The 27,786-nt window shown below is 42.6% G+C and overlaps 8 protein-coding genes across 10 annotated transcripts; 4 read left to right on the top strand and 4 right to left on the bottom strand.

Annotated features, from left to right (window-relative positions):
- The first annotated feature begins 36 nt into the window (after positions 1-36).
- Positions 37-8,441, top strand: Brr2 (U5 small nuclear ribonucleoprotein l(3)72Ab). Its single transcript, XM_089259342.1, has 7 exons — positions 37-212; positions 307-1,002; positions 1,060-2,424; positions 2,493-5,871; positions 5,934-6,108; positions 6,177-6,459; positions 6,525-8,441. Exons 1-7 carry the CDS (start codon positions 168-170, stop codon positions 7,008-7,010), a joined length of 6,429 nt encoding a protein of 2,142 aa, XP_089115468.1. The 5' UTR covers positions 37-167; the 3' UTR covers positions 7,011-8,441.
- Positions 7,055-8,201, bottom strand: LOC115563740 (uncharacterized). The gene is made up of 2 exons (XM_030387198.2): positions 8,014-8,201; positions 7,055-7,947 (listed from the first exon to the last, which is right to left on the bottom strand). The coding sequence occupies exons 1-2, from the start codon at positions 8,120-8,122 to the stop codon at positions 7,313-7,315; spliced, it is 744 nt and encodes a 247-aa protein (XP_030243058.2). The 5' UTR covers positions 8,123-8,201; the 3' UTR covers positions 7,055-7,312.
- Positions 8,442-8,703: 262 nt separating the features above from the next.
- Positions 8,704-10,644, bottom strand: elgi (E3 ubiquitin-protein ligase NRDP1 elgi). Of its 2 annotated transcripts, none has more exons than XM_030387196.2 (5): positions 10,387-10,644; positions 10,179-10,321; positions 9,680-10,124; positions 9,446-9,611; positions 8,704-9,388 (listed from the first exon to the last, which is right to left on the bottom strand). In XM_030387196.2, the coding sequence occupies exons 1-5, from the start codon at positions 10,474-10,476 to the stop codon at positions 9,270-9,272; spliced, it is 963 nt and encodes a 320-aa protein (XP_030243056.1). In that variant the 5' UTR covers positions 10,477-10,644; the 3' UTR covers positions 8,704-9,269. The 2 variants fall into 2 exon arrangements, with proteins under 2 accessions (XP_030243056.1, XP_030243057.1); XM_030387197.2 differs by having other exon boundaries at positions 8,704-9,373; positions 10,387-10,643.
- A 60-nt stretch (positions 10,645-10,704) lies between these two features.
- GXIVsPLA2 (phospholipase A2 group XII) lies at positions 10,705-11,834 on the bottom strand. Its single transcript, XM_030387199.2, has 2 exons — positions 11,461-11,834; positions 10,705-11,384 (listed from the first exon to the last, which is right to left on the bottom strand). The coding sequence occupies exons 1-2, from the start codon at positions 11,708-11,710 to the stop codon at positions 10,948-10,950; spliced, it is 687 nt and encodes a 228-aa protein (XP_030243059.2). The 5' UTR covers positions 11,711-11,834; the 3' UTR covers positions 10,705-10,947.
- A 40-nt stretch (positions 11,835-11,874) lies between these two features.
- LOC115563739 (transcription elongation factor, mitochondrial) lies at positions 11,875-13,467 on the top strand. Its single transcript, XM_030387195.2, has 2 exons — positions 11,875-12,152; positions 12,205-13,467. The coding sequence occupies exons 1-2, from the start codon at positions 11,959-11,961 to the stop codon at positions 13,130-13,132; spliced, it is 1,122 nt and encodes a 373-aa protein (XP_030243055.2). The 5' UTR covers positions 11,875-11,958; the 3' UTR covers positions 13,133-13,467.
- LOC115563731 (transmembrane protein 64) lies at positions 13,346-22,215 on the top strand. Its single transcript, XM_030387182.2, has 4 exons — positions 13,346-14,673; positions 19,454-19,577; positions 20,965-21,126; positions 21,564-22,215. The coding sequence occupies exons 1-4, from the start codon at positions 13,865-13,867 to the stop codon at positions 21,681-21,683; spliced, it is 1,215 nt and encodes a 404-aa protein (XP_030243042.2). The 5' UTR covers positions 13,346-13,864; the 3' UTR covers positions 21,684-22,215.
- On the top strand, positions 14,899-16,779 carry LOC115563730 (xaa-Pro aminopeptidase 3). Its single transcript, XM_030387181.2, has one exon. It carries the CDS (start codon positions 15,006-15,008, stop codon positions 16,611-16,613), a length of 1,608 nt encoding a protein of 535 aa, XP_030243041.2. The 5' UTR covers positions 14,899-15,005; the 3' UTR covers positions 16,614-16,779.
- On the bottom strand, positions 21,581-26,843 carry LOC115563732 (alanine--glyoxylate aminotransferase 2, mitochondrial). Of its 2 annotated transcripts, none has more exons than XM_089259352.1 (4): positions 26,561-26,827; positions 24,328-24,637; positions 23,182-24,259; positions 21,581-22,389 (listed from the first exon to the last, which is right to left on the bottom strand). In XM_089259352.1, exons 1-4 carry the CDS (start codon positions 26,580-26,582, stop codon positions 22,243-22,245), a joined length of 1,557 nt encoding a protein of 518 aa, XP_089115478.1. In that variant the 5' UTR covers positions 26,583-26,827; the 3' UTR covers positions 21,581-22,242. The 2 variants fall into 2 exon arrangements, with proteins under 2 accessions (XP_089115478.1, XP_089115479.1); XM_089259353.1 differs by lacking the exon at positions 21,581-22,389 and adding an exon at positions 22,568-22,812 and having other exon boundaries at positions 26,561-26,843.
- Positions 26,844-27,786: the final 943 nt, after the last annotated feature.

The following is a 27,786-nucleotide window of genomic DNA, read 5'->3' on the forward strand; positions in this document are numbered from 1 at the left end:
ATCGATGTATATGAAAAATCGATATTAATAACTAATTATTATATCGGTTCGAATACATCTCTATCGCGGAGCCAGCCAATAAACAGCGAAAAAATATTTTTGCCGCTTTAAAATTGCAAAAATAAGTTAATTCTGCACTTAAAGCGATATCAACTAGCTAAACAGATATGGCGGATGCCGCAGCACGTCAATTGCAGTACGAGTACAAGGCGGTAAGTATTAAAAAATATTAGGAAGAAAAGCGGCCGCCACATGCGGTAAACGTTTGCCGAAAATTGTTTCTTGATTTCTATTCTCTCCATACAGAACTCGAATCTTGTGCTGCAAGCTGATGTACGTCTCATCGAGCGTCCGCGTCGTGATGAAGCCACCGGTGAGGTGTGCTCTTTGGTAGGAAAATTGGATGGCACTCGCATGGGTGATCGCTATCAGCGTACAAAGCCGGAAAAAACGGAGGAGCGCAAAGTCAAGCGTCAGAAACGTGACGAGGCACAGTACGATTTCGAGCGCATGAAGGGCGCCACATTGCTATCAGAGGGTATTGATGAAATGGTAGGCATTGTCTATCGCCCAAAGACGCAGGAGACGCGTCAGACCTACGAAGTGCTATTGAGTTTTATACAGGAGGCACTGGGCGATCAGCCACGCGACATTTTATGTGGCGCTGCAGATGAAATTTTGGCTGTGCTCAAGAATGAGCGGCTTAAAGATCGCGATCGCAAACGGGAGGTGGACAGTTTGCTTGGTGAAGTGACAGATGAACGGTTTGCCCTGCTCGTGAATCTTGGCAAGAAAATCACCGACTTTGGCAGCGATGCTGTGAATGCTCTGACGGCAGCTACCAACAATGATGAGCAAATCGACGATACTTACGGCATCAATGTACAGTTTGAGGAGTCTGAAGAGGAGAGTGACAACGATATGTACGGCGAGATACGAGACGACGATGCACAGGATGAGGGCGAAGAAGCGCGCATTGATCATACACTACACGCCGAAAATGTAAGTAGCATCAACTGTTCAAATATTAAAACATACATTTATTATTTTAATTTACAGCTCGCCAGCGAGGAGGCTGCAAGTAATGTAAAGAAGGATCGTTCTCTACATCCGCTGGACATTGATGCCTACTGGCTGCAGCGGTGCCTCAGCAAGTACTACAAGGATGCGATGGTTTCCCAGAGCAAGGCTGCTGATGTCCTCAAGATACTAAAGGATGCCGCCGATGAACGCGACTGTGAGAATCAGTTGGTGTTGCTGCTGGGCTACGATTGCTTTGACTTCATTAAGCAACTGAAATTGAATCGTCAGATGATACTCTATTGTACCATGCTAGCGTCCGCACAAACAGATAGCGAGAGGCAGCGCATACGGGAAAAGATGCGTGGCAACACGGCGCTGGCAAAAATATTGCGTCAGCTGGACACTGGCAAGGCCGATGAGCAGGAGGAGGCGGATGCGCGAGCCAACAAGCGCGGAAAGGGCGATGCTGACGATGGTGGAGCCGCTGCTGCTGGTCAAGTGCCTGGTGTACGTCAACTACTGGAACTGGATGAGCTAGCCTTTACCCAAGGCTCGCATTTCATGGCCAACAAGCGTTGCCAACTGCCCGATGGCAGTTATCGCAAACAGCGCAAGGGATACGAGGAGGTGCATGTGCCCGCTCTCAAGCAAGTTCCCTTCGAGGCGGATGAGGAGCTGCAGCCGATTGACAAATTGTCCAAGTATGTACAGCCTGTGTTCGATGGCTTCAAGACCTTGAATCGCATTCAGAGCCGGCTCTACAAAGCCGCGTTGGACAGCGATGAGAATATGCTGCTTTGTGCCCCCACTGGTGCAGGTAAAACGAATGTCGCCTTGCTCACAATGATGCGGGAGATTGGCAAGCATATAAACGAGGATGGGACCATCAATGCACAAGACTTCAAGATCATCTATGTGGCACCCATGAAATCTCTGGTACAGGAAATGGTAGGAAACTTCGGACGTCGCCTGGCCTGCTACAATCTGACTGTCTCTGAGTTGACGGGCGATCATCAGCTGACGCGTGAGCAAATAGCCGCAACACAGGTGATTGTGTGCACACCTGAGAAGTGGGATATTATCACACGCAAGGGTGGTGAGCGGACATTTGTGAGTCTGGTGCGTTTGGTCATCATTGATGAGATCCATTTGTTGCACGACGAGCGTGGACCGGTGCTTGAGGCGCTCGTGGCACGTACCATACGCAACATTGAGACCACGCAGGAGGATGTGCGTCTGGTTGGCTTGTCTGCCACGCTGCCCAACTACCAGGACGTGGCCACATTTCTGCGTGTGAAGCCCGACAAGGGTCTCTTCTATTTTGATAACAGCTATCGACCGGTGGCGCTGGAGCAACAATATATTGGTGTGACCGAGAAGAAGGCATTAAAGCGATTCCAGGTACGTTGTAAACTCTATAAAGTAATTATAATTAAAGTTAATATAATTATTTCTAATCTCCCACACAGGTCATGAACGAGATTGTGTATGAAAAGACGATGGAGCATGCTGGTCGCAACCAGGTGCTAGTGTTTGTGCACTCCCGCAAGGAGACGGGCAAGACGGCGCGTGCAGTGCGTGACATGTGCCTGGAGCAGGACACGCTGGGCAGCTTTCTGCGCGAGGGCTCGGCCAGCATGGAAGTGCTGCGTACTGAGGCGGAGCAGGTGAAGAATACAGAGCTAAAGGAATTGCTGCCATATGGTTTCGCCATACATCATGCTGGCATGACGCGCGTGGATCGTACGCTAGTTGAGGATCTCTTTGCTGATCGGCATATTCAGGTGCTGGTGTCGACGGCCACCCTGGCCTGGGGTGTGAACTTGCCCGCGCACACGGTCATCATCAAGGGCACACAAGTGTACAATCCGGAGAAGGGCCGCTGGGTGGAGCTGAGCGCCTTGGATGTGCTGCAGATGTTGGGACGTGCCGGTCGGCCACAGTACGACACCAAGGGCGAGGGCATACTTATTACGAATCACAGCGAGCTGCAGTTTTATCTATCGCTGCTCAATCAGCAGCTGCCCATTGAATCGCAGTTCATTTCCAAGTTGCCGGACATGTTGAATGCTGAGATTGTGCTCGGCACCGTGCAACATCTGCAAGATGCAGTCAATTGGCTGGGCTACACCTACCTCTATATACGTATGCTTCGCAATCCCACTTTGTATGGCGTTTCGCATGATGCGATCAAAGCAGATCCGCTACTGGAGCAGCATCGCGCGGATTTGCTGCATACAGCTGCCTGTAGTCTGGAACGCAGTGGCTTGATCAAATACGACCGCAAGACGGGACACTTCCAGGTGACGGATCTGGGACGCATTGCATCCCACTATTACCTGACCCACGAGACAATGTTGACCTACAATCAGTTGCTAAAGCAAACTCTGAGCGAAATCGAGCTATTCCGCGTGTTCTCCTTGTCGTCGGAGTTCAGGCACATCTCTGTGCGCGAGGAGGAGAAACTGGAGCTGCAGAAGCTTATGGAGCGTGTGCCGATACCCATCAAGGAGTCCATTGAGGAGCACAGCGCCAAGGTGAATGTGCTTCTCCAGGCGTACATCTCTCAGCTGAAGCTGGAGGGCTTTGCCTTGATGTCCGACATGGTGTTCATCACACAATCGGCTGCGCGTCTAATGCGCGCCATCTTCGAGATTGTGCTGACGCGTGGCTGGGCGCAGTTGGCGGATAAAACGCTGACGCTTTGCAAGATGATTGATCGTCGCATGTGGCAGTCGATGACGCCGTTGCGCCAATTCAAGAAGATGCCTGATGAAATCGCCAAGAAGCTGGAGAAGAAACACTTTCCCTGGTCGCGCCTGTACGATCTGGAGCCGCATGAGCTGGGCGAACTGATACGTGTGCCCAAGCTGGGCAAGACCATACACAAATTCGTGCATCAGTTTCCCAAACTCGAGCTGTCTACGCACATCCAGCCCATAACGCGATCAACGCTGCGCGTGGAGCTGACAATAACGCCCGATTTTCAGTGGGATGAAAAGGTGCACGGGCAATCGGAAGGTTTCTGGGTGTTGATTGAGGATGTGGACTCGGAGCTGATATTGCATCATGAATTCTTCTTGCTCAAACAAAAGTACGCACAGGATGAGCATCAGCTGAAGTTCTTTGTGCCCGTTTTTGAGCCATTGCCCCCACAATATTTCCTACGCATTGTCTCTGATCGTTGGATAGGAGCCGAAACACAGCTGCCCGTGTCCTTCAGGCATCTCATTTTGCCCGAGAAGAATATGCCACCAACGGAACTGCTGGACTTACAGCCGCTGCCCATCAGCGCTTTGCGGCAGCCCAAGTTCGAGGCATTCTATTCGCAACGTTTCCCGCAGTTCAATCCCATCCAGACGCAGGTCTTCAACGCAGTCTACAACAGCGATGAGAATGTCTTTGTGGGTGCCCCAACGGGGTCTGGCAAGATGACCATTGCCGAATTCGCCATCATGCGCTTGTTTAGCCAGAGCAGTGAAGGACGTTGCGTCTATCTGGTGTCCCAAGAGGCGCTGGCCGATCTGGTCTTCGCCGACTGGCATGCCAAGTTTGGCAGTCTGGACATCAAGGTGGTCAAACTGACTGGCGAAACGGGCACGGATCTGAAGCTCATTGCCAAAGGACAATTGATTATAACCACCGCGGACAAGTGGGACGTGCTCTCGCGTCGCTGGAAGCAGCGTAAGAATGTGCAGCAGATCAACTTGTTCATTGTGGATGAACTGCAGCTGGTGGGCGGCGAGGAGGGTCCCGTCATGGAGATCGTCTGCTCGCGCATGCGTTACATCAGCTCCCAAATTGAAAAGCAGATTCGCATCGTCGCCCTCTCCGCCTCGTTGACAGATGCTCGCGATGTGGCCCAGTGGCTCGGCTGCAATCCCAATGCCACGTTCAACTTTCATCCGAGCGTTCGACCCATACCTCTGGAGCTGCACATACAGGGCTTCAATGTCACCCACAATGCCACGCGCATTGCAACCATGTCCAAGCCTGTGTACAACGCCATACTCAAGTACAGCCCGCATAAGCCCGTAATTGTATTCGTTTCGTCGCGCAAACAGGCGCGCCTCACAGCCATCGATATACTGACGTATGCTGCCTCGGATCTGCAGCCCAATCGCTTCTTCCATGCCGAGGAGGACGATATCCAGCCCTTCCTCGAGCGCATGTCGGACAAAACGTTGAAGGAGACGCTGGCTCAGGGCGTTGCTTATCTGCACGAGGGCTTGTCTGCCTCAGATCATCGCCTGGTCGAGCAGCTCTTCGATTCGGGCGCTGTGCAGGTGGCCGTTGTCTCGCGGGATCTGTGCTGGGGTATGAGCATCTCGGCACACCTTGTTATCGTCATGGACACCCAGTTCTACAATGGCAAAAATCATTCGTACGAGGACTATCCCATTACGGATGTGCTGCAAATGATTGGGCGCGCCAACAGACCCAACGAGGATGCGGATGCTAAGTGCGTGCTGATGTGTCAGAGTTCCAAGAAGGATTTCTTCAAGAAATTCATCAACGAGCCGCTGCCAATCGAGAGCCATTTGGATCACCGTTTGCACGATCATTTCAATGCCGAGGTGGTCACCAAGACCATTGAGAACAAACAGGATGCCGTCGATTATCTAACCTGGACATTCCTCTATCGAAGATTAACCCAGAATCCCAACTACTACAATCTGCAGGGTGTGACGCATCGCCATTTATCCGATCATCTGTCGGAGCTTGTGGAGAACACGCTCAGCGATCTGGAGCAATCCAAGTGCATAAGCATTGAGGATGAAATGGATACGTTGCCATTGAATTTGGGCATGATTGCCGCCTACTACTACATCAACTATACAACTATAGGTACGATCTAAGTTTGTTTTCTCTTTGGTAATCTTGTCTAATCCTAAAACTATCTCTTGCAGAACTCTTCAGTTTGTCGCTTAACAGCAAGACCAAAGTACGAGGATTATTGGAGATTATTTCATCGGCAGCGGAGTATGAGGATGTTGTAGTGCGGCACCACGAAGAGCAGGTTCTGCGCACGCTCTCCCAGCGCTTGCCCAACAAGCTAACTGGACCCAATGAAACAGCACCTAAGTAAATATTGGAATATAATTCATTTCTGTCATATTTTTCATTAAATATATATTTTCAATTCCTTGCAGATTCAATGATCCTCACATTAAGACCAACCTGTTGCTTCAAGCCCATCTATCGCGGCTCCAGCTGGGTCCAGAGCTTCAGGGCGACACGGAGCAGATACTCAGCAAAGCTATACGCCTGATACAGGCCTGTGTGGATGTGCTGAGCTCCAATGGCTGGCTATCGCCAGCTGTGGCTGCCATGGAACTGGCTCAAATGGTTACGCAGGCTATGTGGAGCAAGGATTCGTATTTGCGGCAGCTGCCACACTTCAATGCTGATATCATAAAACGCTGCACAGAAAAGGTAAGATTATAATTGATCGAACTAAATTAGCATCTCTGCTAATAGTGGATTTGATATGCTTGCAGAAAATTGAAACTGTTTTCGACATAATGGAGCTGGAGGACGAGGATCGCACACGCCTGCTGCAGCTGTCCGACGTGCAAATGGCCGATGTGGCACGCTTCTGCAATCGTTATCCCAACATTGAGCTTAACTACGAGGTGGTTGATAAGGATCGCATCAATTCTGGCTCCACAGTTAATGTGGTGGTGCAGCTGGAGCGTGAGGATGAGGTTACCGGCCCGGTTATAGCGCCGTTCTTCCCGCAGAAGCGCGAGGAGGGCTGGTGGGTGGTCATCGGCGATCCAAAGACCAATTCGCTGCTCTCCATCAAACGCCTAACACTGCAGCAAAAGGCCAAGGTCAAGTTGGACTTTGTGGCGCCGAGTCCAGGCAAACACGATTATACATTGTACTACATGAGCGACTCATATCTGGGATGCGATCAGGAGTACACATTCTCCATTGAAGTGGGCGATTTCCAATCGGAGAGCGAAAGCGAATCCGACTAAACCGCAATTAAGCCGATATCATAACAAACAAACAAGAATAAAACTAAGACTCAAACATTTTATTCAAATTGACATGCTATATATTTCGGAGTTGGCAGACTCTGGTTAATGGCCACTAATTGGTAAGCAAATAAGTTGTATATGCTATTAAGTGTGTGTGTATATGTGGGTAATTCCAGTTTCCAGTTTCTTTTGTTAATAATTTTTGCACAAATTTCGAAAGTGCCACAGGTGTTAGAAGAGTAGAAATTGGACATCGGCTCCACGTAGTTGCACAACATTTTCGTATAACATTAATGTCATTAACCTGTCACAGAAACCGCTCCACCACGGCTGCCGGCGGTGTTGCCGAATCCGCTATTGGCGAAATTGTTGGTGGAGGCGAAATTGATGGTCTGGCCGTTGGGAAGTTTGAAGACTTGGCTGTGGGAGGCACCGGCAGAGTTGCTGTTACCGAATGGATTGAAGTTTTGCGATTGAGTGGCCGTGCTTGTGGAGGAGGCGCCGAAAGAGCCAAGATTACTTTGCGACTGGAAGCCCTGGGCCTGAGCATTGGCCGCCGATGAGCCGAAATTGAAGCGATCGTTAAAGTTGCTACTCGCTGCACCATTGGAGGCTGTCTGTTCCTGGTTGTAGCCGTTGGGGCCCAAGGGACCAAATGGCTGGAAGTTGACATTGGCACCGGCAGTGCCGCCCTGACGATTAGCACCCACATTGACGCCACTCAGGGCGCCGCCGGCCCTTGTGTCAACTTGCGAGTTGCTGCCAAATCCACCACGAAAGCGTCCCTGACGCTTCACTCGCTTGTGCGCCGCATAGATTTCGTTTAGAGTCTCATCCAGCAGGGATCGAACACGTCTCACATTCTGTCGTGCCTTCGGCCTGATGTGCAGATTAGACTCGAGCACAACCTCCTCGATGGTAGCGCCCTTACGAGCTGTGCGATCGAGCACATCAATTAGTATTGTTATTCAATAGGAATTGATTATTTTTTGATATTTACGCAATTCCTCCAGAACCTGCTTCTCGTTGCGTTGCCTCAGCTGTGTTGTTGCCGACGTCGCAGCAAGGCAAACGGCCGCACAGATTAGCATACAAATTGACAAATTCATGGCGTTATTAAATGATTGCGGTGAAAACTTTTTGAATACTCCAACGGCACGTCCGACCGCAACGGCGATGCGTAGACAACTGTTGGAAGCTGAGCGCGCCGATTGCGGTTTATTCCACTGATACTCTCACTTTTCAAGCGCCAGGGGGCGCCCCCCTGACGGCGGGAAGTGCTAAACCGCTATTGATATTTAAATTTTGGCTCATCAATAGTTGTGTCTGAGCATTCGCTAATCGATTTTTGGCATATGTAACAAAGCAAAACAGAGTCAACACGCAGAAGACAAATCATTTAAACAATTGTTTGTATAATGAGTCGCAAGCCGTAACCGGTTTGAGGTTTTTTTTTTTTTCTTTTTTGTCAAAGCTCAAACAGGAACCAGTTTGATATCGTTGTTACTGTTGCTATTGGTTAGGCGACTTATTGGATTTCCTTTTCGGGAACAGATGATGCCCAGAACTCTTGTGTGTGCTGGGATGTGTGTGTGCGTGTGTGTGGGGGCAACGTAAACCTGAGATAATGCAACCCAATAAACATTTTTAATGCGATTGCGCAGCTGAGCTAAACAAAGTCAATTAACAATTTGATTACACTTGAGATTCTGTTTTATTTAATAAAAATATGGAATACTTAAAATTTTTTTAAATTTAATTACACATTAAGTAAATTATTTAAGTTTCTTAAATAAAAGCCACAATTATATAAGAGACACAAATTGAATGCATCCAGCGAATTTGAAGTGAACAATAACAAAAGTTTGTTTGCTGAGATCGCTTAATTACAAAAATATGATTACCACAAACACAGACATGTGCGAGGGTATGCATGTGTGTATGTGCAAATACATCATAAACGACATGTGGTTTTGTTTGTGGGGGAACAAAGTTCTATATAAATTTCTTTACTACAACTTGAAAGTCGTCATGAGGCGCTTGAATGGTTTGTATTTTGTTTGCTTTAGTTCGAGAGTGCATTCGAGTTAATATTAATGCTAAAATGATTAATATGACAAATGTGTGTGTATGAGTGTTTTTATGCCTAAGTATATGCAATATTTCGAGAAAACAACAAAACTGAGCACTGTTTGATATACAATTAAGTATTTAGTTACTAATTAGTTGAATGTAGCTGCCGCATGAGAAACTCGATTACTCGATTCCATGCGCAAAGATCATAACCAGACCCGGCTCGACCATCACATCCTCAGTCATGTGCACGTTGTCACAGCTCAGCACAAGCACCGCCTGTTTACCTGCGATCACAAAGCCTTTGTTTAGTCAGGGACACTGTTTAACTGATTAATTTGATTGCCACGCAAACTCACCTGGTATGCGTCTGCATACGTAATTGTCGTAGATGCGTCGATTGTTTTGGCGCGTTTCTAAGGAGCTGAGGCCACGGGGCCAGCGTCGCTCGTGGCAGTTCTCCATTAAGCTATCCAGAATGTGTGGCGGGCAACCAGACTCAGATAAAGCACGCTTAATCATCAGCTGTAAGCCCGTTATATATTAATATATATACATTTTTAACAGCTGTCATTGATTATTCACTCATTTACCTGCAGTGCATCATCGGGAGTGGAAATCATGCCGCCCCAGCGTGTAACACGCGCTCGGGCTAAAGCGCTGCTCCATCTTATCACCTCATCACGTTCCATTTGATCAGCAATCGCGCGCATTGCCGGATTTGAGACGCGCATGGCACGCATAAAATCTTTAAATAGCTGTAGTTCTCGTTTCAACTCATTGATAGTTAGCTGCTGATCGGTTATTTCCGTTTTCAGTTGGCCTATTTGCTCCGTTTGCTTCACAATCAACACACGCAGCTCACGCACACAGTTATGATCCTTGAGCTCGTCCTTGGGTATGTCAAAGCCACAGCCTTTTTCGCAGGGAAATGGACGCTTTGGATTGTGCACGCAGTCTTCCAAATGCGAATTGTATGCATCCAGCTTCAACACAGCTGTGCAGCCATAAGGCGCATTGTCACAGGTTATCGAAAGCCTGTAAAAGCGCTCATTAGTTGGGTATGAAAAACAAGAGTCGTACAAGAGTTACCTGGACAACAAGTTGCGCAATATGCGCGGCACAGCTCGCAGATTTGCAGTAGTTAGGGCATTACGATCAACTGGGCATGTGGGTTGGCGTGTCAGCCATTCATTTATGCAGCCACGACAGAAGGCGTGTTCGCACATGACCGCCTGTGGAATAATTTGAGTCTCGAAATGAAATGTGTTTTTAGTTGTAGTTGTAGTTATTGTCAAACCTGAAGTGGATCTTCCAGAACACCGGAGCATATGGGACATGTTAGCTCTTCGTCTACTTCGCCTTGAAAGCGATTGACATCATAGCCCATTGCAAACAATTTTTAATGACAACCTACATTAAAAAATTTGTTCAGTTTGTTGCAAAATCTTTTTTTGCTGCGCTTGTGTTATTTTAGTGCTGGCTAATGCAATTAGAGTTTCAGTGTAGTGCTCTAAGCGACAAAATTTGTGGCAATTAATCGACGAATCGATAACGAATTTATTATTGTATTGAGCCCAAAAATATCGATAGCTACGACCCTTATATGAAATACCGATTCAAAGAGCCAAATTCAAAAATAATTTGTTTATTTTTAACATAACTCTCAGCCAACTTGTAAGTTGTGGTTAAATCATAAATTATACATTTTTATATGTGAAATGTGCACTCTAAACAAATACTGAGTCTTGCTAGCTTTGGTATTAAGCTAGAAAAATTCGTCAAAATGGTAGAAAAGTACAACCATAACTAAAAACTAACATGAACTTATTAACAACCAAATAACATATTTATGCAGGTGCTAAATTTCGTTACGGTCCTTCCAGCCGTACTTCTGCCTCTGCTGTTTTTCCTTGCTATTCGTGTACTTATTGCCATTGAAGTTATTTGGTTTGCCTGGAGGACAATAACATGAGCGTTGCTGCGAATCCAGGTAAGATTTACAGCCTAATGTCAAGGTGCCTGTGAATAGCATCTTAGCGGCCGCTTTACAGCCTTTCGTCATCAGATCACTGGCAATAGACTTTTCATAGCTGTCACAGTATCTATATAAACAACGCTTGAAATCCAAGTCGCACAGCTCCTTATCGCTATTGCAAGTATCGTAGCAAATATCGTGCGCATTGCAGCAAGCTTCCATTTCGACGGCGGGTAGGTATTCCGTACTAATTCTCAGACCCAAAGAACCGCAGCCATCAGCGGTGGGCACATAGAACTTATTTTGCACTGCGCGCGGTGCTGAAAGACAAACAACACGTCAGTATAAGGCTATCTCATTTACATAATAATATCTATGTGTGCGTCAAGTACTTACGCGTTCCGCCGCCTTCGGGCACTGGGCACTGAAATACACAGTTTTCCTCGAGGGCAGCATCGAATACCTCATGTACGGTACGAAATTTGCGCACAATTGTGATGAAATTCTTGAAGACGTCGCCGAAAAGTGCCTCAGCCGCTATAATTGCATCTCTTAGATGCACAATTGTGCTCGATCCATATCCGGAATAGGCGTAGGTTAAAAATGTTAGCAAATAAATAGCCAGCTTCATCCAGGAAAACTGCATTGTGAATTTAATGTCTAATTTTAAAGTATGTAACACACCTAGTCAAAACTGCGTGTTTACTACTATTTAAGTTTCCTAAAATTCGGATGCTGCCAACAGCTGTTTGGCTGCACCAGCTGCGATCAGCTGATTGTATTTTCCACCATTTTTTTGGCTGGTCACACTGCTAGCATTATTAACAATCAACTTGTTCGCTTTGCATAATTACAGATTCGGATTACGTTTTTTATATACTTTTGAATTAAATAATGCTTGCTTTTAACATAAAACGTAGGCTGTGTGCGATAAGTGCAAATTTTGTTAGACAGTTGGGAAAACAGCCACCTTTAGAACCTATGATTGAAGATGCAGAGCAGCTGGTGGAGTTGCCGCCTTATACAGAGGAACAGAGCAAGCTTATTCTAAATGCAATAAACGAACAAGGTGCTGAACAGCTAGAAAGGTTTGTATTTAGAAAAGTAAAAAACTATTTTAGTTACTGTGTTTCTTTGTAGGTATGACATAACAAAAGCGCGTGTTAACAAACTGCACAACTGGAAGGCACGCAACGGGCCCCTACGCGAACTAAGTGATATATTCCTCATTGATGGCTTTGGCTTAAAGGTAGTTACCAAGTTCTATAAGAGTTTGCTGGAACCGGCGCCCACTACTTTGAATGGCGCTAAAACTACAAAGGCTTCCCGCACAGCGCCATTTATCACACCAGCTTTGGATGAGCAGCAAAGGCAACGCATTTCGTCTACTGTTGGAGTGCGCATAGGTGTTACGAGTGTTAGTTGGGCAAGGCTGGAACTGCCACAGTCTAAATACTCACCTAGTCTACTGACTCACTGGCAGCATCATGAAATAAACGACAAGAAATTACATCTGGCCGAGCTTGTCCGCCGTTGCCTGTACGTCGCTCATCAAATACCCCAAGCTGATTGCTATGTCCTGGAGAACCCACAAATGGCACAGGCCAGCAGCAACCCCGGCAGCATTGACCAGCAGAATGTGAACATCCAGAAAGCGCAAGTCACTTCGATGCTAAGTTACGCCTTGATGGCGCGCATGAGTCCTGGCGAGAACAAAACAAACGTCTTTTACCTTCGTCGCTTTCTCACCGCGCGCCTTTTCAATCATCTGGTGGGAACTGAACGCGTTTCCTCAGAGGAAACAATTCTTGGCATGATGCGGACGTACTATAATATGGAGGATTATGGAGATCAAGACGAACAGAGTAATCTGCAAAATCAAGTGCAGTTTCCTTCAGATTTGCGCACAATGTACTCCAAGGTTGAGCGTTATCAAAGGGAGCTGCTTGGGCAGGCTTTTCTGTTAAATTTGGCTTTTCTCCGCCTTGTGGTTCTGCGGGATCAGGTGAGCATAGCAAGTGTATCGCGTAACTCCAAGAAGCTACCCAGCGAACAGGAACTGGAATGAAAATAATAATTATTTTATGTATATATAATATGTGTATGTTAAAATATATGTATATAAACTTTTAAATTAACTGAAATTGTTCTCTATATATTCTACCATCTGTTTAAAAAGAGTATGCAAACTTCGGCGCCTCTTTTTTGCCCATTTATATATTATGTACTTTTTGAGGTTTTAGTACTTGTGGGTTGCGGTCACACTGCAGCTTTTAGTTTGTTATTTCGTTTTGACGTAGTGGGACGTGTTGGCGCTTAGGCCGTTTGTCTGTCTACTTGCAACAAAAACTTCGTAGACCTAAAATTAAATTGTGAATGCATTTTAAATTATTTGTTTTAAAAATTATAATAACCCGTTCGAATTTCATACCAAAAAGCCAATTATAGTGATTTACTTAAAAGTATTTTTTTTATTTAATTCAATTAAAAGATATAAAAGTTAAATTTGTTATTGAAGTAAATTAAGTGAATGCGCGGTGTATGAGTGAAAAAGGGCATCAGCTTTTTCGTTGGCGGCCTATTTGCGAGTTGTGTATTTATCTATTTATTTATAACATATACGCATACATATATACACATGCATGTAAAAGTGAAATTTCTTGGAGTGACAGCAGCAAAACAATGCGAAGTGAAAGAGAAAATGAAGAGGCAATAAGCTGTGCGAAAGGGGGAAGAAAGGGGATATACAAACAACAACTGTAAATGCTACGTTTTTTTGGGCACATTCCAAGCCTGAAAAATGAGCGCCTCTATTGGAACACTGGAGCTTAACTACAACAACAACAACATTAGTAATATAAATAACAACAAAAATAACTTCAGATATGCCAACAACATGCACAAATACAAACAAAACTCAACTATGGATGATTCCCTGATACACGGAATAGGCTCAGTCGCCGTTTCCGCCAACTGCCCGCAGCTAATAAAGAGCAACAGCTACGACGGCACAAGCATACGTTTTCCACTGGAAGCCAACGCCAGCGCCAGCGCCAGCTGCGACTTGGGTATTCCATTGACGACAGCCGATGGCAACAGCTGTGCGGAGAATGCCATTGAGGAGAGCAGCGAATGTGATGCGTTTCTCATTGTGAATCCCAGCGCTGGCAGCAGCGCCAGCAATCGGCGCAATCACACTCGCTCCGCCTCCTCCTCCTCCTCGTCCTCCTGCGCCGCCTATTTACGCCGCAATTCCTGCTGGCTGCGAGCGCACGCATTCATCATGCGCAACTGGTACCTCAGCTATTTGGTGCCCATCGCTCTGCTGGGTCTCTTCCTCGTCGTTGGCTACCTGACGCGCAACTATGCCAAGCAGTTGCTCTTCTGGATCGAAACGCAGAATCACTGGATTATCTTCATCATCTTCATGGCGCTCTTCACACTTGTCAGCTTCCCCGTTGCCGTGGGCTACCTTGTGCTGCTGATAACCGCTGGCTACCTGTTCGGCTGGTGGCGCGGCTGGCTAACGGTACTACTTGGCGCTAATGTAGGCATAGCCATAGCTCATCTCACCATAAGAAGCTGCCGGCATCGCATCGCAGTGCATAAGTGAGTAGATTGAAACTTGTTGTTGTTAATTATTGTATAGGATGTCCGGCTAGTCGAGCTAGCTCATAAGCCCACCTAGCTTCGCCACCTGTAAAGACCCGTATAGGGGGTTAGAAGGAGAATAGATAGGATATCAAAGGCTCGCTCACCTCGATAGGGTATTCGTATAGTCGAGCATACCCCTGCAAAGCCTGCTTGGTAGCAATACAACTTCCGTCCATACAAATTAGTTTAGATTTTCTTGTCATTTGAATTCATTCAATGTAAAAATTTTAAAAAGTTGATATATTTATATTAAGATTATTTATTATTATATTTTATTTTTATAAATCATGTTCCGTGTATTGCCAAAATTGAAAGGTTTCCGACCCTGGGTCAATTTTTTGTTGCCGCAGAGTCAACTTTGTAATGAAAAAATTTGCGAACTTATGCAATCGGCGCCTCCGCCGGTGCCGGCTCCGGCTCCCGTGCCTGCAGCGGAACCAGCTCCTATCTTGGCTCCTGCACCAACACCTGCCCCAGCTCCAGCTCCGCCGCTAGAGCCCGCCAGCGTGGAAGATTCGGAATTCGCCAAGATGATGAATCCGCTTTCGGTGGCTGAGCTGCGGCAACGCCAGCCCCCGATCAAATGGCGAACTGGCGACTATACGAAAGACGATCCGAATCGTGTAGAGGTGATGATATCAAAGGAGGTCGCCCATCATCGCTGGGCCGTCATGGACAGACTGAGCCATTCGGAGCGCAGGCGTGGCAACACCCATGCCCTGATCGTAGCGGGCGTCAGATCCATTTATGGTCAGCCGGTTCGACAGCTGGCCGAATTCGCCTATCTCTGCGATTGCCTGCTGCCCGACATGGTGCTCGTGCTGCTGCGTAATCGCCTGATGGAGCTGCGCGCAATACTCTTCCAGCCGGAGGAGCGAGAGTATATAGATCCTACGCTGACGACATACGCCTGCCAGCGCTTCAATGTGGACAAGGTGCTGCCGATGTCGGCCTTCAAGGAGACGTTGTACCGCAAGCTTCACAATATTAGCGCCAAATTGTGGTACACCAAGGATGCGAGTCGATTGACTCAGATTGTCAAGGAGCTGGCCTACGACCTCAAGCTGAACATCGATTGTCCCCGCCACATGATGCAGTGCGTGCGCAGCGTTAAAACGAAGCGGGAGCTGACTGCCATACGGCGGGCCAACTGGATAGCTTCCGAATCGATGCAGGAGGTGATTATGGAGCATGAGGCCTACCAGGGCAAACACGAAATTGGTTTGCTCTTCGATGAGAAGTGTCGCCAGCGCTACGCCTACCAGGAGCTGCCCTATGCACCGAAGCTGACGGCCGGCCTGGGCAATGTGTGGCTAATGGACGGAGCCTGTCAATACGCGGGCTACCACGGGGGCTTGGCCAGATACTGGCCCATCCTAGGACGCTTCTCGCCACCGCAGAAGGTGCTCTACAACATGCTGCTCGAGATCCGCTCCAAGCTGTGCCTGCTGATGAGCAACAAGAGGAGCATTGTGCGCACACCCCGGGAACTGCATGCCACCTTCCTCATCCTGCTGGCAGCTCATCTGCAGAAGATGCGTGTGCTGCCGGACAACCTGATGCGTCGGCCGGGCAGCTACAAGTCCGTAACTCGATTCACTTGCTTCTCCACGCTCATCAAGCATGTGGGCCTGGACTGCGAGATCAATCAGGACCAAATGCTCAACTATAAGCTGATGCCCGGCAACGTCATCTCGCTGCAGCTGTCGGTCGTTATACCGAGTGACTGTCTGCAAGCCTATCCGGAATTCCGTGGCCTCGTCTGCATCCTCAACGATTGTGTTCACATCAAAGACAATCACGATGTGGAACTGCTCACCGACGGCTGTGTCTCCATTGCCCGCGACGTGGAGGAGCTGCGCGACAGTAGCAAACGTTCCAAGTTGGCCAACTGAAAGAACGATTTATTAATTATTTCCAAATTGCGTATCGGCCTGTTTTGTACAGAAGTGTATTGTATATATATATAACGTATGCATGTATATTGCGACTTGAACCGTTTTAGGACAAGCTTACGTGCTGTAAATTAAATATTGTGTTTACCTTTTCCAGATACAGAAATACCAAAGTGTGTAATCATTGAGTAGTCTAATGAAAAGATATATTATAACAAAATTATCAAATTATCAAAATGTTAAAGTATAAATTGATAAAGTGTCTTCTGATTCATAAAGCTTTTCACGGCTTATTTAATTGTTATCAGTAAACAGAAGTAATCCCCATAAAACGCGCTGTAAAACGCAAATAAATTGATATACTAACTATGCTGAGGCCTGGAAAACTGACTACTTTAGAGAGAACATAGATCCTGGAAAAACTTTGTAGCTCTCAGTTCAAGTCAAATATTAGTAGATCTAAGTTATTTACCTCTATTTGATCTATCGTTTAGCTAAGAATACTACACATAAATTGTATATTATAACTTTGGAGTACTTTCCCCTCATTCAAATTCTATCAGTTTTGCACAAATATTAGCTCAATTTGAAGTCTATATCTCCTTTAGCTACAACTCATTTCTAAATGTCATCTATGTATATCAGTACCCAATATATATAGTATATGTGTATATATCAGCGTTACCTCAAAGTTCCCATAATTATCACAGCTTCACACAGAAAAACTTGTTGATAATTGAATAAATGTGTTAATTAAGCTAATTTACTTTCCATGTGCTACTCAATGCGACGCAGCCCAACCCAAGTCGGCTGCTTAGTTCTGCACACATATTATATATGTACATATATAGATTTCTATACGTATATGCATTTGTATTTGTGCCTTATCAATTTTGGAGCTTTTCAAATATATTTAACGCTGACATGCGTTGGCTTCCGCAGCCAACTGAATGGCTTCATGGCTTCATGGCTTCATGGCTTTTTAATTGCTTTATCAGTTCACAATAGTTTCGCTGTGAATGGCTATAAATAACTGTATGTACCTATGTATGCTTTTATTGGCTGCATTTCATAGTTTATTGAAATAATTGCAATATGTCAATTGAGTAATTACTAAGGTAACCGCAAAGATATCCTGTACTGGAAGAAAAGGGGTAGATTAATTATAATAAATAGATTATACAATAATAATGATTATTATAAATAATTATGGTAATGATAATGGCAATGATAATGGCAACGTAATGATAAGAATGTAAATAGACAAGTCTTCTTAGAACTATTATAAATAGACCATGACAATGAATAAATTTGATAATAATGATAATGATAACAATGTAATCATTATTAATAATGACACTGGCCATAAAAGTGAAAATGATAGTGAGGGAGGGCAGTGCCTTAAATAAATATATGATTATATATTAGCAACAATAGTATTGGTGTTTATATGTGTTTCCAACTTAACGCCTAGTCGGGCACACCCGACTAGCCAACTCCCAACTCATAATTAGCTTTCGCTTAGAGCGGAAATCAGATATGACAGGCTAACAGAGTTCAATTGATTTACTGACATCAATTGCAGAGTATGTGCAAGTCGAGTAATTATGATTATAACATTATTATAATTATAAATACTGTTAACTGCTATATGCATACAATATATATGTGGTAGCTAATAGCACACACCCCACATTGACAGCAGATCGTATCAGGCAAATGGCTAATAAATTGAGCAATCATAAATTACCAGGCAAACCCAGCCCGGGCAGACCAGACCACTAAATGGCCCAGATGTGGGCAATTTGATTTTGGGCATAGCCAGTTGATGATGGGTTGGCTAACCGACTGCCAGTTGATGGACTCAAATCGAACTCTGATTACCTCTATAAACACGCACACACACACACGCACACAGGGAAATGCATGAATAATTGACAGGTGTCGAGACAGGTAGCAGTTTGCTTGCCTATTCATGCGGAAAGCAAATTATATTGCTTAATGCTAATGCGATAAGCACTGTTTACCTGCAAGTGGCCATGTTTCCCTATAGAGCAGAAGTTTTACTTACAAAATGTATTTCACTTAACGAAATCGAGTTTGCTGTGAGGCGAAACTCAGTTTGCAAATAGTTTAACTTTGATTTAAGTAGCGCAACTAGTTAAAGAGGTGGGTGACTTAGTATAACTACTTATATTTATATTTATATTTATCTATATATTTATATTTATATTTATATTTATATTTATATTTATATTTATATTTATATTTATATTTATATTTATATTTATATTTATATTTATATTTATATTTATATTTATATTTATATTTATATTTATATTTTATTTATATTTATATTTATATTTCTATCTTATATTTATATTTCTATCTATTTTCTATTTATATTTCTCTTTATCTTATCTTTATATTTATCTTTATCTTTCTCTTTATCTTATCTTTCTCTTTCTCTTCTCTTTTCTTTCCTTTCTCTTTCTATTTTCTCTTCTCTTTCTCTTTCTCTTTCTCTTTCCTTTCTCTTTCTTCTTTTCTCTTTCTCTTTCTCTTTCTCTTTCTCTTTTTTCTCTTTCTCTTTCCTTCTCTTTCTCTTTTCTCTTTCTCTTTCTCTTTCTCTTTTCTCTTCTCTTTCTCTTTCTCTTTCTCTTTTCTCTTTCTCTTCTCTTCTCGTTTATATTTCTATTTAATTGATATTTAATTTTTTTATTATTTACCAATTATTATTCTGTCACTCTAAACACACGCATATATACATATATATCTACTACATTTTTTTTATCATTTTGCATATCTGTTTTAATTGCTTCATCTCTGGCTATTTTCAGACTGATCAAAAATGAGACTGGACGGGCTATACTGCGCGTGATATCTGGACCCAAAGCGTTTCGAGTGGTGCTCTTTACGCGTCTAACGCCCATACCATTCGGACTGCAGAACGTCATCTTTGGAGTAAGTTGATATGATGATATGATGAGGAATCGTATCAAGCCCACTCTTGATTCTCGGGTATTTTATAATTTGTTTGTCTTTGACCTGCGCACCCGAACATACATATGTTTCATGTAGCATATATTTTGTATTTATATTTGAGCGACTATCAGTCAGGGACGAACAACTGTCTACATATGCACACATACATATACACGTATATATAGAAACTCAAATATATGTATATAGGTATATACAATCGGCATAGTCAAGCTTCTTTGTTTCTGGCGACTTTTGCCGTGTATTTATTCAGTTATTCAGCTGTTTACTCACTCGAAATGCGTTCGCAGAGAAGTTTTACGTGTTCACGCATTTGTACTGGAATATATAGAGAAATGCTGCATTAAATACGTACATTTTGGAAAGTTTTCGCATTGAATCAAGACTCGATCAAAGCGTGTCAAATGTAATATATGTATATATATTGCATTCGTCACTCTTCACACTGTTTCATTAGTCAATTTGACGACCATTGGCATACATAGAGGCACAATTGTAACTGCTGCCAGCCGTAAAAAAGCAAATAAAGACAACAACAATAATGCAAAGTAAATAAAAACCAATTTAAAATACAATAATACAAAAATACAGCTGAAATGAATGTGAAATTGAATGTGAAATTGAACTTGAAATTTTATAAACGGGTTTTACTGTTCAGCCAAAAGCTGTACAAACTCAAAGCTAGTTGTCATACGTATGTCATATGAGTCATTAAATACAACAACAAAAATGTGAAATTGGTTGAATTTTGAGTGGAATATAATTACATTTCATTTGATAGTACTAGATCGTAAAATAGAAATTAAGAAAGAAATGACCTGAATTATTATTTGTCTTTAGAGTACTTTTGATCAATAAATAATATTGAATTTTTATAAATGTTTATTTTTTATATAAAAAATGAAAAAAATCTTATTTAGGCTATCCCTTAATGCATTTAATTAGTTTTGCCCTTCTATAGCTGCTTCCAGCCAGTAACTACGATAATATTTAGTTAACCCTAAAAGTATGCAACATTTTTTGGTCTTATACATAATTGATTTTTCGTAAACTAAATAAATTTATATAAAAATGTACAATTATTTATTTTATAATTTTACAAGATCTGTATGCATTTAAATTTTTTTATATTCATAAAATCAATTGTATGTATATAATTATATATATTTACATAAATTACATAAATATATATAAATGCCTACTGCTTCATTCAGATGAATATACACTATTAATATACAGCCTTTCCATATATATTCATATATATTTTTTTTATTATTTATCATATAATACTCATATATTTTTGTTAGTCATAAGCACATTCTAATTTCTTATGCATTTCTTTTCACAGATCAGTTCCATTAAGGCTCGCGACTATCATTTGGCCACATTTCTGGGTCTGTTGCCCGCTCAAACGATAAATGTTTATCTGGGCTCCACGCTGCGTTCGATGCACGAGGTGCTCAATGATCACAATACCAAAGTGACGGGCTACATTAGTTTTGTGATCGAGGTGAGCTGCTCCATATATCTGTAAATGTATATAGTATTGTTGTTTGTTTACCTTCAGCTAGTTGCGCTTTCAGTTACACAAGAATTATTGATTTTATTTGCATAATAGGGTTAAAAATGGGCTTGCGTGCTAAATCAAGTTGAAAATTTTCCATGACTTGAACGTGATTGCACAAAAGTGCATAAGGTTGCCTATAAATTATAAATGCGGTTTGACGCAATCAATTCCAAGGAAATGCACGAATTTCTCATGCAGCCTGAAAGTAGGCAACGCTTTTATGTCTTCTACGTTTGTGCTTTAAAGTCTTATACTCTGTTGAAGCCAAATGCCATATATGGTAAAAGGCTTTAAAATGAAGTAAAATATATATTTGTTTTATTTTTAAATTATTATTTAAATTATTTACTATATATTCAATTTCCCTTTCATTATTCTAGGTAATTTGTGGCGTTGCTCTGATGTTTTGGGTAGTGCAAAAGGCGCGCAAGGAGCTCTCGGAGACTTTGCTGAACTCGGACTATGAGAACGATGGCAAACCCATCGATATACAAGTATAGCAAAAGGAGAGCAGTCCAACTCAACAGCAGCAACAACAACATCAACAGCAAGAGTTGACGATGGAGTCTGACGCAAATAGGAATTGTGTTAATTAATTAATGTAAAGATCGTATTTTTAGATTGTTTAGCAAGCCAATTAAATTATTTAGTATCTAGTTTAGTTAATTAAAAGTAACAAATGAAAGAAATACCAAAAGAAATGTCGCAAATTTACATACATAGCTATGTATAAGAATTATACTTAAATAGGAGTTGACAACTAATTTAATGACAAATGCTGTGCCTAAAGTATCTACATATATACATACATACAATATTTACAGTTCATATACATACATACACACATATACATTAATTTTACATGTAAATTAAAAATTGATGCCTCGCTCAGAGTAATTGGAATGTAAAATGCTCTTTCTCAGTTAGCATTTCAAGTCGATTTGTGCTCTCTAAATGAATCCATTGAAATTATGCTCAATTATATTGAACTAGTTTTGTAAGTAATAAATATTATATATAGAGAACTAATAATTATTGTTATTATATTAGGGGTAATGGTTAATGCATGCCACGGCTCGCACTTGTTATAGTTCGCCAGCCGCGTGGCCTTTTGTTCATATGCTCCACGAAAACTGTTTCGAGGACACTCAGCGTAAGCTCCACATCCTCGCAGCTGAGGCAAAGAGGCGGCCTAAAGCTAAGAACCTGTGGAAAAAGAGAAAACAATAATTATAATAAATCAAGTTATTTTGGCAGTAAATATAAGATAATACATACTTGCGGTTAGGAAACTTGCGTATGAGCATGAGTTAAAGAGAAACCCAAAAAGTGTTTCGAGATTAGATAATAGTGCATATTTCATATAGATGATGTGTACAATGTATTTTAGGTAGTTAAAGTTACTTTTTCTTTATTAAGTAAGGAAAGTTTCAATATATAATCTATGATCTATAAATGCATTCTGTTTGGATATAAAGTCTTCTCATCTAGTCAACATGCCAATTCGATTGGGTATTTCGTTGACTATTTGTGTGTGGCTAGTGAATCCTCTATAGCTTGACCCAGCACGTCCACAGCAAACTTGACATCGGCGCGATTAATGCACATGGGTGGCTTAATGCGTAGCACCTGGAAAGAGTTTTGTGGTGTGATGCATGAGAGGAGCAGCGAATCAGGGAAGAGGAGCAAGAAGATAATACGTATTAGATATGTAGGAAGCTAATGATAAAGTTAAGATAGGTAAGCGCAAGATGATCTAGTATAAGATGCTGCTAGTATGTATATTAGTAAGTGTTAGACTCAAGCAGTAAGATGATCTATATTAGTGCCAAAGTAAAGCTGTAAGATGAGCTAGAATAAGACAAGCAATGCAAGGCTTGCCACATGCACACAGATTAGTATATATATGTATGTATTAGTGCTAAAGTAAACCCTTTAAATGATCAAGTATAAGACACACATAAGACCATTTGGCGTTGCCAGAGTTCTGGAACTTACATTGCCATGCAGTCCGCCGCGGCCAAAGAGCACACCCATATCCTTGCACATCTCCCAAATGTCCAGCACATGCGGCGCAGCGAGTGGAGCACGCGTCTCCCGATCGCTGACGAGCTCCACGCCAATCATCAAGCCCTTGCCGCGCACATCGCCAATCAGTTCGTAGCGCTGCTGCAGCTCCTCGAGGCAGTTGAGGAAGTAGGTGCCCACCTCCAGGGAGTTGCGCTGCAGTTGCTCCTCCTCAATCACATCGAGGACGGAGATGCCCACGGCGCTGGCCATGGGATTGCCGCCGTAGGTATTGAAGTGCAGTGCCATGCCCAGGCTGGCGGCAATCTCCGGTGTGGTCACAACGGCGGCCAGTGGGAAGCCGTTGCCAATGCCCTTGGCCATGGTGACAATGTCGGGCATGTAGCCGTGCGCCTCGAAGCCCCAGAAGTGGTCGCCCGTGCGGCCGAAGCCCGTTTGCACCTCGTCCGCCACGATGAGGCCGCCATTGGCGTGCACCAGATCGGCCGCCCGCTTCAGATAGCCCTTGGGGAACTGCACGGTGCCGCCGACACCCTGAATCGACTCGGCGAACATGGCGGCCACCTTGCCCCGTGGCAGCGAGTACTTGAAGGTCTGCTCCAGCTCGTTGTAGTAGTTCACTCCGGCCTGGCACTCGTTCGGCGGGCAGCTGCAGCTGCGCGTCGTTTGCACAGGTGAGTCCCGGCAGGCGGAGCCGCCCCAGATGCCCTGGTAGGGATCGGGATTCATGACGTGCAGTATGCCATTGTTGACACCGGGCAGCGGGTAGCGCCACGTCGAGTGAGCCGTCAAGCCCATCGTATAGGGCGACATGCCATGGTAGGCATTGCGGAAAGTCAGGATGTCCTGGTTGCCCGTGTGCAGACGCGCCATCAGCATGGCCAAGTCGTTCGCCTCCGAGCCGGAGTTGACGAAGCACACGGCCTTCAGCTTGCCCGGAAACTTGGCCGTCAGCCGTTCCGCATACTCGTGAATCTTGGGATGCATGTAGATGTTGGTCGTGTGCCAGAGCCTCGACATTTGCTCGCTCAGCGCCTGGTTCACTTTGCTGAAAGGATGAAGGAATCAAGGCATCAATATGGTATCATAGATTGAGGACGGCCAGCTCCAGCTTACGGATGACAGTGACCCACGGAGACGGTTACGATGCCGCCAAACATGTCCAGATACCGACGACCCTCGTGATCGTACAGCCACTGCATGTGACCCGCATGGATGACCAGCGGCTTCTTGAAGTGCGCCAGCAGATTGGGCGTCAGGTGGTTCTTGCGCGTCTCCAGTATACGCTCGTAGCTGGGTCCATCGTACGCAGCCGGACGATGATCAGATTGGGGCATCTCGCTCTGCAGCTGGGACATGACGGCGGGCGCTGCCTTCGAGTGCAGCGTCGAGCTGCAGCGGATCAGCATGTTGCATGTTGTCTGAGCTGCAAATAGATCAAGGGCAAGTGGAGAAGGTATAAATTATAAAGACTTATCCATTGAATAATATATGATATACACTATAAAGATTATAACTTAACTTTTTTAGAGTGATTGTAATTAAAATAATTAAGAAACATTATCTGACTTCCCACTGCACAATCTGTTACCCTATACAGTTTTTTCAGTTTCAATAGGACTATAGAAAACACAATCTGTCCAATCTCTCGTAATACTTTCAGCTAGCTCAAGCGTGAGATCAGTTATGGGCATTATAAAAGGCTTTCAAACACGTGACATTCGATTAAATTTTAATAGACACAAGCTCAAGCAATTCCACATATATAGTCTATATAGCTTATATACTCTAAATAGTCTATAGTGTGCATATGCAAATGAATGGAACGTCTAAGAATGCAAATTGTTACGTAGAAACCGTAAACACAGATCGAGACAGTGCAACCGAAACCATTTGTTTGGCTGGAATTTAACTGAGGCGCAGTTTCCGATTTCCATAGATATCAATATAAATATTGTATATATTAATTACGACGGGGTTGCTCAAATATAACTGGTTGCATTTATTTATTATTTTCATGTAATTGAACACAATTAATTCTTGATTAATGCGCATCAGTTATATTTGTTGTTGTTGCCTTCTTATTCTTCTGGTTTTTGTTTTTGGGCTCAGATTTGATTAATTGAAACTTTAAATTAAATTTAATTTAAACGCTTATAGAAAGTTTAAACTTTGTTGTTGTCAATTGAAAGGCGTCCAGGGAATTTGGACAGTTAACTAGTGAATACCCTTACCTAGACTATGAATATGGCATACAGCCCCAATAGATTACAATGGTACCATAAAAGAACATGCGATACGAGGCGCCACCTCCTCAGCAACACGATGCCAGCTCCGGCCTCACTTAACAATTGCCGATTATAATGAAGTGCGCAATGTGATAAGCGTTAGACCCCCTGCCTAGATGAACCCAATTTTAGAAGTTATCTCTATATTATTTCTCCCGCCGCCACCCACTCAGCTCTGCTCAGCTCTTATCACTTAAACACCTGCCTATTATCAGCTTAGAGCTCTTATCAGTCACTGTCCACGCGAACTGGCGTGATTAGAGCTGAATTATTAGTTGACATTGGGATCGCAGGGTATTTGGCAAGTCGCTCATCAAGTTTCGTATTTCTTGTGCGCAGTTCCGAATGGGGCGGTCGTTGCCATTGCCATAGGCGCATCGAGAAGGTCAACAAACATATCTGCATTTAACTTAAATTTAAATACTTGAGCAGGAAAAGCTGTACAGGTGAAAGCAGCAAAATTTTGTAATGTTAAATATTTAAAATAAATATAAACAAAGGAAATTTAAAAGCTAATAGATATACATACATTAAAAATTAAATAAACTAAATATGTACTAAAATATAAAATAAAATATAACATTAGTATTTATTATATAACAAAATTATTATTATTACTTTTTATTTATTTCGTTTTTATTTTCTAAATTTATATTTAATACATATTTTTCTTTTTTTATTTATGAATATTTTAATTTTTTAAATTTATTAGCAATTTATTATTATTATTTTTTTTTATTATATATTGGCAATAAATATAAGTTACATTCACAAAGAAATACACACAATTAATAGATAAGAAAGTTGAATGAAGACGCTGATAAGCACTTTTTGACGTCATAATAAAAAATAAAACAAATTTTGCACCAAAAATAGAATAATTAAATTATATTTATAATGAATTATAATCGTTTGCCCCACATTAAATTATTCAAAGATTAGCAATTAAAAATTTGATTAAAGAAACACGAACTGTATTTTACAATCCACTTAATTTCATTTCATTTCATTTCTTGTGCTTCTTATATTACATATTCCAGCATATTACATTTTGCACTCACCCAATAATCTCTTCGACATCATATTAAATATATTCTACAATTTCCAGTTGGGAAGACTTCCTGTTTATTTATTCAAATATTGCAAAACTAACGCCGCGCTTCCTGATTAATTTGCCTTGTCCAGTTTTTTTTTTTCCACAATTCTGCTTTACACCTTTACCGAGGAGCTGTGTAAAACAGTTCTTTTCCTTTTACTTTTCTAGTCGCCGATCTCTCGCACTATACAAGTGGAAACGGTGCGCACTCAACGACGACAGAACCTCAACTAAACTAAGTGGAATTGAAAAAGCCGCAGTCCGCAGTCATTGGAATAGTGAACAATCCTCAACCGGCTGGAACATGGGAAGCAGATGAAAGAAAGGGGGAGAGCGAGAGAGGCAGCGTATGTGTGTGTATGAGTGGAGATTTGTTATCTATTGGACGCTCGCACAATGTCAAGGCTGCGATCTGTGTATGAGCTTTCACAGGAATATGGTATATGAAACTAAGACACACTCATATAGTTCGTTTACGTATTACAAGAGACGGAATATAGAATGTGGGAAAGAGAATTGCAATTCTTACTCTTGCATAAAGGTAAGGGAATTTTAAATAGAATTTCAACTGCAATCAGAATATTAAAACATATACTATACAAGTTCTTGATAATACACTGATATAAAATATAAATTTTAACCAAAAATTGTATAAAATAAAAAATAATACAATATTTAAATTTGTTTCTCACAATTTTATTTCATTTGTTGGATGAAGCACAAACTACGAACACAGGTGCACAGATTCCTTGTTGTTTGTTATTTATTTTGTATTATAATTTTTTGTTTTTAACAAAATATATTATTTATATATATTTGGGATTTGGGGATTTAAAGGTATTTTCTTGAATGAATTCCCTTGTTAGCAGATTTGAATTGAATTTCGCATTTCGCTTTTCGAGCTGCAACTGTGCCGAGTGTTTTTAGTTAATTTGCTGATTTTGCATATAGCGCTAATTTACAATTGCATTATTATTATTATTATTATTATTATTATTATTGATAGTTTCCGTCTTTGTGTTTCATATTTATATAAACATTCGTTATTCATATAACACAATAAAATATATATATACTACACTTTTGTATAGTATAATTTATGTATATCCTTATATCCGGTTTTCAATCAACATCACAAGTCTGCGCTTTGATGCTCCTTCAATTGCCATTCGAATCCCTCACAGATGCCTC

This window comes from Drosophila navojoa, chromosome 4 (genome assembly GCF_054131105.1).
Source record: "Drosophila navojoa isolate 15081-1374.11 chromosome 4, UAZ_NAV_1.0, whole genome shotgun sequence".
NCBI lineage: Eukaryota > Metazoa > Arthropoda > Insecta > Diptera > Drosophilidae > Drosophila > Drosophila navojoa.

Coding starts and splice junctions, on each gene's coding strand:
- Brr2 (XM_089259342.1), top strand. CDS start 168: ATGGCGGATGCCGCAGCACGTCAATTGCAGTACGAGTACAAGGCG. Junction 5,872..5,933: donor CATCAACTATACAACTATAG/GTACGATCTAAG, acceptor TATCTCTTGCAG/AACTCTTCAGTTTGTCGCTT. Junction 6,460..6,524: donor TAAAACGCTGCACAGAAAAG/GTAAGATTATAA, acceptor ATATGCTTGCAG/AAAATTGAAACTGTTTTCGA.
- LOC115563740 (XM_030387198.2), bottom strand. CDS start 8,122: ATGAATTTGTCAATTTGTATGCTAATCTGTGCGGCCGTTTGCCTTGCT. Junction 7,948..8,013: donor GCAGGTTCTGGAGGAATTGC/GTAAATATCAAA, acceptor TCGATCGCACAG/CTCGTAAGGGCGCTACCATC.
- elgi (XM_030387196.2), bottom strand. CDS start 10,476: ATGGGCTATGATGTCAATCGCTTTCAAGGCGAAGTAGACGAAGAGCTA. Junction 10,322..10,386: donor TTCTGGAAGATCCACTTCAG/GTTTGACAATAA, acceptor ATTATTCCACAG/GCGGTCATGTGCGAACACGC. Junction 10,125..10,178: donor TTGCGCAACTTGTTGTCCAG/GTAACTCTTGTA, acceptor GCGCTTTTACAG/GCTTTCGATAACCTGTGACA.
- GXIVsPLA2 (XM_030387199.2), bottom strand. CDS start 11,710: ATGCAGTTTTCCTGGATGAAGCTGGCTATTTATTTGCTAACATTTTTA. Junction 11,385..11,460: donor GCCCGAAGGCGGCGGAACGC/GTAAGTACTTGA, acceptor TTTGTCTTTCAG/CACCGCGCGCAGTGCAAAAT.
- LOC115563739 (XM_030387195.2), top strand. CDS start 11,959: ATGCTTGCTTTTAACATAAAACGTAGGCTGTGTGCGATAAGTGCAAAT. Junction 12,153..12,204: donor GGTGCTGAACAGCTAGAAAG/GTTTGTATTTAG, acceptor GTTTCTTTGTAG/GTATGACATAACAAAAGCGC.
- LOC115563731 (XM_030387182.2), top strand. CDS start 13,865: ATGAGCGCCTCTATTGGAACACTGGAGCTTAACTACAACAACAACAAC. Junction 19,578..20,964: donor TGCAGAACGTCATCTTTGGA/GTAAGTTGATAT, acceptor TTCTTTTCACAG/ATCAGTTCCATTAAGGCTCG. Junction 21,127..21,563: donor ACATTAGTTTTGTGATCGAG/GTGAGCTGCTCC, acceptor TCATTATTCTAG/GTAATTTGTGGCGTTGCTCT.
- LOC115563730 (XM_030387181.2), top strand. CDS start 15,006: ATGTTCCGTGTATTGCCAAAATTGAAAGGTTTCCGACCCTGGGTCAAT.
- LOC115563732 (XM_089259352.1), bottom strand. CDS start 26,582: ATGATGTCGAAGAGATTATTGG. Junction 24,638..26,560: donor GATGTCGAAGAGATTATTGG/GTGAGTGCAAAA, acceptor ATCTATTTGCAG/CTCAGACAACATGCAACATG. Junction 24,260..24,327: donor TCCGTGGGTCACTGTCATCC/GTAAGCTGGAGC, acceptor TCATCCTTTCAG/CAAAGTGAACCAGGCGCTGA.